The sequence below is a fragment of the Rhipicephalus microplus genome, unplaced genomic scaffold, assembly GCF_043290135.1.
Source record: "Rhipicephalus microplus isolate Deutch F79 unplaced genomic scaffold, USDA_Rmic scaffold_12, whole genome shotgun sequence".
NCBI classification, from domain to species: Eukaryota; Metazoa; Arthropoda; class Arachnida; order Ixodida; family Ixodidae; genus Rhipicephalus; species Rhipicephalus microplus.
The window spans coordinates 48,937,855-48,944,908 of record NW_027464585.1 but is presented as its reverse complement, the minus strand read 5'-3'; the positions used below and the strand labels follow the sequence as shown (position 1 = coordinate 48,944,908).

Here is a 7,054-nt window from a genome sequence, read left to right as displayed (position 1 = left end):
ACCCCGGTATTGGAACCTGATCCTCGCATCACTAATGGCGAGGACTGGATTGTCGGAAAACCGCCGACTCGCCTCATTGTTCGCAAATGTCACTTCAAACTTCCGCATTCCATAGTCCTGCACACATTTCAGCTCACTGAGCTTAAAACGCTTTACAAGCTCCCTGCAAATGTCGGCACTGCCGACGCCCTTAGGCACGCGCGCGTAGTGCACCCGTGGCCTAATCTGTGAGAGTAGGTTGATAGTCATCGCGGTAAAACTACCACTAGGCTACCAAGTCAGTTAGAAGCTAGCCTAACCTGACGAAAAAAAAGAAAAAGGGGACAAAACACCTGACCAAAAACCTGCGAAAAACCGACTAAAAACCAGTGTGGGAGTCCACCAGGTCACCGCATGCGAACAGCGAGTCTCGTCCGACTCGAACCAGCCAAAACATCCTTCAAACGACGACGAAAGGGCGGCGCTAGTCCCACAAGGAGCGGGCCATGGTGCGTCCGATCACGTCGACTGACGGAGCGAGAATACTGTTGCAGAGTGATTCTTAAGAAAGAGAAAGGAAGAGAAAAGTGAGCCCCGTTATTGTCTGCTTCGATGAGCGACACCGCCACAGTAGTTCACGAGGGATGGGGGTGAGGAGGGATAATAAGGATAGGAGTAAAGGAGTAGAAAAGAGGAAGAAGAAGCAACAACAAACTGAGGGGATAGGAGAGACAGAAAAGATGAAAGCACGGTCACTGGAGTCCGAGGACGGGGTACACTTGCGAGAGATGTTGTCGGCGTCTGTAGATGGCGTAGAGCAGGTCCAGTAAGTCAGAGCTACACTGTCATCGAAGGTCGATGGCGGCAGGAGGTGACGTAGGGCGAGTCCAGTCGGCCAGAGCTACGCTGACGCCGAAGATCGCAAGCGCGCGGAGCGCGCGGGCGCACAACCGGTCGGCACGGAATCCAGCAAGGGACTCCGAGAATGCTGTTGCTCTCCAGCCGGAGCACAGCACCGTGCTTCGCCGCACGACCCATCTCTCTTCCTAACATTGGCCGACGCGTGAGAGCCCGTCCCCGCGCAAGCGCAGCAGCGTTCGCAAGGATGCCAGCTGGCGCTCATTTTCGCGCAACCGCGCAGTTCGCGGCTGCAAAGAGGTACACCGAAACGAAACCAGAGAAGTGATTCTTAAAAGAGAAAGGAAGAGAAAAGTGAGCCCCGTTACTGTCTGCTTCAGTGAGCGACACCTCCACAGTAGCTCACAAGGGATGGGGGTGAGGAGGAATAAAAAGGGGTAGGAGTAAATGTGTAGGAAAGCGGAAGAAGAAGAAGAAGAGAGGAAGAGACGTGAGATGGTAAGCGAGAGCGAGCGACAACAAACTGAGGGGATAGAAGAGATAGGAAAGATGCCAGCACGGTCACTGGAGTCCGAGGACGGGGCACACCTGCGAGAGCTCCTTTCGGCGTCGGTAGATGGCGTAGAGCAAGTCCACTCGGTCAGAGCTACACTGTCGTCGAAGGTTGTCGGCGGCAGGAGGTGACGTAGGGCGAGCCCTGTCGGCCAGAGCTAGGCTGACACCGGAGATCGCAAGCGCGCGGAGCGCGCGAGCGCACAACCGGTCGGCCGGAATCCAGCAAACGAGTCCCCCGAAACGAAACCCCTACCGCTGTACAATACGGTCTGCTGCGCATTTCTTTCGCCTTTCAGGCAACACATCAATCGACGCTGTAGCTCGTCCCTTCCCGAAGCGGCGCAACGGACTGCGAGACACCACCATTCACGCCAACAGCGCGCATCGCACTAGAGCGTCTTGCATCACCTTACTGCGTTAAGGCAAATGCGCAGTGACACGTCAACAAACTTGCTCCTTGCGTTGTCGCTCATTTCCGACCATTACGTAGAGGGGCGAAGACGCAGAGAAACCACCGGCAGTGTTGGTATATGCATACCCGTCCGCGCAATGACAAGGAGTAAAATGAAACAAAACATTCGAACACAAACACCCCTAACATCCAACTGCCATTGAGCGCTCCTACTTGGTAAACAACTAGGGGCGCTCAATGGCAGTTGGATGTACGGGGTGTTTGCGTTCGAATGTTTTGTTTCATTTTACTCCTATCCCATCGATATGTCGTCTCTCTCTGGCTTCCCTCATCTCTCTTTCTCTACACCTTTATTCCTATCCTTTTAATCCCTCCTCACCCCCATCCCTTCTGAGCTACTGCTGAGGCGTCGTACACTGATGCAGACAGTTTCGGGGCTCACTTTTTTCTTCTTTCCCATCTTACACATGAACACCCCCCCCCCGCCTCTGGTTGCTAAATATGTGGCACAAAAAGCAGGAAATAGACTCAATGAAAGGGTGCAAAATAATAATCATCATGGAAACGAAGATCAACACGCGCCTCAAAAAGCCCCATTCACTCCATTTTCACAATTTCACGAGAAAATGAAGGTACACACTTGTAGAACAATTTTCATTATAGGTAGGCAAATAGGTACGCTTGCCTGAGCAGAACCACTGTCGTGCACCTTGGTCAAACATTCGACACGCCTCTTGTGCGGAAGGGGGTTGGGGAGGAGGGTGTACTTGCTAATGCATTGCGCATGGGTTGGTGCCGCCATCTGACGGCTGGGTAACGTGAGCGCGTCTTGCTTTCGAATTTGCCGCGCTGGAACCTTTCTCGTTTACATGGGCTAGTCTCTCCCCTCTCACGTGGTCGGCGAAGCCAGCCTCCCTAGAGGGACCACCTCTGCCAGCGAAATGGAACCACTTGTTGAGTAGCTGTGTGTCCAAGTAAAGCTTTTAAAACTGCAGTGTTCGCAGCACAAGTACAGGACATGAGTGCCACTTCTATCAAGTGCAGCTTCCCTCAGCACGCTGCATGGGCAGCGCTTATAGTGTACCTGCTTCTGACTTGCGCAGCAATTCCGTTTAAACATCCCCTTCCACTTTTTTCAGAACTCGGCAGCGCGAGGTGTGAAAAAAAAAATGATTAGGCGTGACAACGTACACAATGTGTTCTTGAATGGGGCACTTCTGACTGCAGAGCGGGCGCTGTGAACACGACCCACCTGCCACAATCAATTTTCATTTGTAAGTACACAGCCGTTCTTCGTCAGGGTGCTCCACGGTAGAACATAGTGCGTTTTATTTATTTTGACACAACGTGAGGCGATCGTGTAGTGGGCATTTCAAAGAGAAAAGCGAGTTCGTGCTTCCTGAGCATAGTCGTGTCTCCAAGAATGCACTGTTGTTGTTGTTGTTGTTGTTGCCCCTTCGCACTGGCACATACCCACTATGGGGGATTGGCCATGAAATCTAGAAGTATCCTAAATGATATATATTAAAAGGTTTATCCTTAATAAATAAAAAATGATGTAATAGAAAATAATAATTAACTAAAAAGGAATATTAAACTAAACAAATAATTAAAGATTGAATCAAGAAGAGAAAAGGTGAGGTAATACTACAGTGGAAGACAGAAATTTTGAGTAGACCAGACAATCGAGCTTATCTCACCCGGTCACAATCAAATGAATATGCAAATTTCATTCAAAATTAGACAAGTGTCGTCAGAAATATATTTAAGCAGGCATTATTATGACATGCGCTTTGATTCTCGAATGAAATTGCATACAGCATCGAATACGCTCCTGTGGCAATGTCCCAAGCTAAAGGCACCGAAACTTAGAACATTATCTGCAGTTAAATTTAAACCTACTGCTTGAAAAGGAACAATTAAAAGTCTTTTCCTAATTAATGAATAGTTTTTACATGTTATAAAGTAATGCTCTATTGTTTCCGTTTCTTCACAGAATGGACACAGGGGGGATATCGCCAGACCAGCTCTGTGCAAGTAAAAGTTTAATTGAGGGACACGGCATCGAAATTTGGTTAAAATAACTTCTAACTTTTTAGATTGGCTCCACTGAGGTTTCCAGGGGTATGTTAGGTGCTGATAGTCCGTATGTTTAGTAATATTTTCCATAATATCCGTATAAATAGCCCATTTTCTATATCTGATCGACACTATGTGTTCCGATTCTGGTAGTACCGAGATCACAGGGCCATCAAGTGTGGCTCGAGATAGTGAATCGGCTATTTCATTCAACCGTATGCCACAGTGTCCCGGGACCCAGACTAACTTCAGGAACTTCACATGAGGTGGAACTAATGTTTGTAATGTCGCTAGAGCTCTTGATTGTTCTGAAGCTGTGAGAGTAGTACACAGCGAAAGAGAATCAGTAATTATCATTGCACTCTCTTCGTTTGAAGGAAGTTTTCGTAGCGCTAAAATAATAGCCAGGAGCTCAGCTTCGAAAACCGGAGTGAAGTCTGGTAGTCTTACCGAGAATGACCAACCGAGGTAATCTGAGACGATTCCTACTGCTGCCTTTTCTTTATTCACAGAAGCGTCTGTGGCTATTATGTTCTTTATTTCCGCATGAGCTATGTAGTCTTCTAACCTGTCATTTAAGTATCTCGAAGATTGAAACTTAGATAGTGGGGGAAAAATTTCATCACATTCTATCGTAATATTGTGAATGCACTGACCAGGGTAGAACGCTGCGCTCGGCTTCTTCCTTCGCGCGATCAGGTAACTACGCGACATTCGCTTGACGGGCCCGTTTTAGCAGCTTGGCTTGCAGGAAGGAGAGGAAGCTCTCGCAGATGCGGTGATTGATTCGTGCATGCAGACACAGGAGAAAGACGACGACGCGAACGAAATGCGGTGAATGTACCAGATGTTGAATATATCACGGCAATAAGATATCGAAAATCAGCAATCTCCACTGATACGATAGAAAAAGTAACTACATGGACAGACTATAACCACCTCATGTTTCCATGGCAACCCCACTGGAGTCAGTCCAGAAAGCTCGAAGTCTTAATTACTAAATTTCGATGTCGTGTCCCCCCCCCCCTAAACCTATATCTACACAGAGCTGGTCAGACAACATCACCCCTCTGCGCATTCTGCGGAGAAATGGAATCACTAAATCATTATTTTTTGTATCGTCGCCGCTACGATATACTTAGAAAAAGGTTACTAGTTATGCCATTTAGGAAAATAGGCCTTAGATTGACGACAGAAACGGTGCTAAGCTTTGGTGCCTCAGTTTTGGGACCGTGCCACAGGGATGCTTTCAATGCCGTTTGCGATTATATTCAGGCAACCAAGCGTATACCTTTGTGATCTTCAATAAAAAAAATATTATTACTCCCCAGGGCAGAGTGAAGTAAACGCAGCTGAGTAGTAATCATAACACCTCAAATCTCAAAATTGCTCAACTTAATTTTTTTTTCGTTTGCTCTTTTTATGTTGTTTTTATTTTTACATTAGTCTTACTATAATACCAATTCATTACACATAGTTAAAATGATCACATAAAAACTGCACTACACTTTCTTGGCCAATCCCCCTGAGTGGGTATGAGCCAACATCCCAGGGAAACAAAACAAAACAAAGTACCCAGCGCGATCAGGCTACTACACGAGCTGCTGCTCGCCTGAGCGATGACGCAATGATATTGCAAAGAAGGACGGGCGGGTATGGCGAACCGCTGGGATCACACTGCCGAAATATCAAGTGGGTAGCCCTGAAGAGGGCTGTTGTGTTATCGTTGGCTGGCTGCAGGCGACGCTGCTGGCTTCTTAGCCTCCGAATCCGTACAGGGTGCAGCCCAGACGCTTGAGGGCGTACACGACGTCCATGGCTGTCACGGTGTTCCTTTTGGCGTGCTCGGTGTAAGTTACGGCATCGTGAATCACGTTTTCGAGGAACACCTTGAGAACGCCGTGAGGTTTCTCGTAGATGAAGCCAGAAATACGCTTGACATCGCCACGGCGCGCCAGGCGACGGATGGCCGGCTTGGTTATGCCCTGGATGTTGTTACGCAACACCTTGCGATGACGCTTGGTGCCACCCTTCCCGAGCCCCTTCCCTCCTTTGCCGCGGCCAGACATGACGGCTTCAGAAGTTCTGCTTCTGCTTTGAAACGCGCCGAGAAAGCGAATGCTCCATATGATCGGTGGTAGTGGTTGTAAGGAACAGAAAAAGGCACCTAATTTCGAAGAGAACACATGTTCAGCTACACCATGCAATACGTAAACGTCAAGCCGAGCAGTGTTGTTTGCCGGCCGGCCTTGCTATATGTTTCTTTCGTCGTTGCGTAAACGGAGCACTCGGTGCGAAAACAGGAAAATGACCATTCCTCCTGTCGAGCGCCTTTCTTTACTGACTTTCGTACTTCTTTGTACACTATATATATCACCTGCGTGGTACCACTGTTATGCGTAGGCACAGCCTTTTTTTTTTTCAATCGGGCTGTTGATACTTTGCGTTCCAACAATAATTAGCATGCAGTCCGCCGCCACGTTTTCCCGCTTCGACAGCTATTGTCACATGCGTCTATACATTCTCCCCTATCTTTTCTTGCATCAATGCTTCCACACATTTTTCACCGCGTCACGCACTTTATCTACATTCACTCCTCCTACAGTCTCGAAACGGGCCTGCCCTGCGCTCTCAAGAAATAAATGGCCCAATTTCGTAAACAAATGAATGGCGCGGCAGAGAAGGAACTCGGTGGTGTCCAGTGAATGTGGCTGTACACTTTACATCGGGCGACGGCTATCACCACCTAGCCATAATGCTTAGTTAACCAACAACTAGATTTATCTTTTTTTTTCTTTAATTGGTGAAGTATAGGACTGGTACTTTGCATTGAATGGTATAACTTTCACTCGTGCCTTGACTTTACCAACCAATCAGATAACCACCTTCTAGTTAATTCTACCCACTTAAAGTCTATTTTGCCCTCCCTGTCTCTAAGCCCCGGTGCTTTGAAAAACTCTGCACCATCATCCTGAACTATTGGGTGAAGCCCTTTACAGAACATTATCAAGTGTTCGGCAGTTTCTTCCTCTCCGCATACACTGCATACCGTGTCTACCCCTTTGTATTTGGCCCGACATGTCGTTGTTGCTCATCACATCACATCACATCACATCACTTTAATACCTTAAACACCCCCATGTAGGGGGTATTACATAAGGGGTGGGTTAC

At 47.8% G+C, this 7,054-nt stretch overlaps 1 protein-coding gene across 1 annotated transcript; it reads right to left on the bottom strand.

The window, feature by feature from the left end:
* Nucleotides 1-5,503: 5,503 nt before the first annotated feature.
* LOC119167852 (histone H4) lies at nucleotides 5,504-6,082 on the bottom strand. The gene has a single exon (XM_037419350.2). The coding sequence runs from the start codon at nucleotides 5,950-5,952 to the stop codon at nucleotides 5,641-5,643; it is 312 nt and encodes a 103-aa protein (XP_037275247.1). The 5' UTR covers nucleotides 5,953-6,082; the 3' UTR covers nucleotides 5,504-5,640.
* Nucleotides 6,083-7,054: the final 972 nt, after the last annotated feature.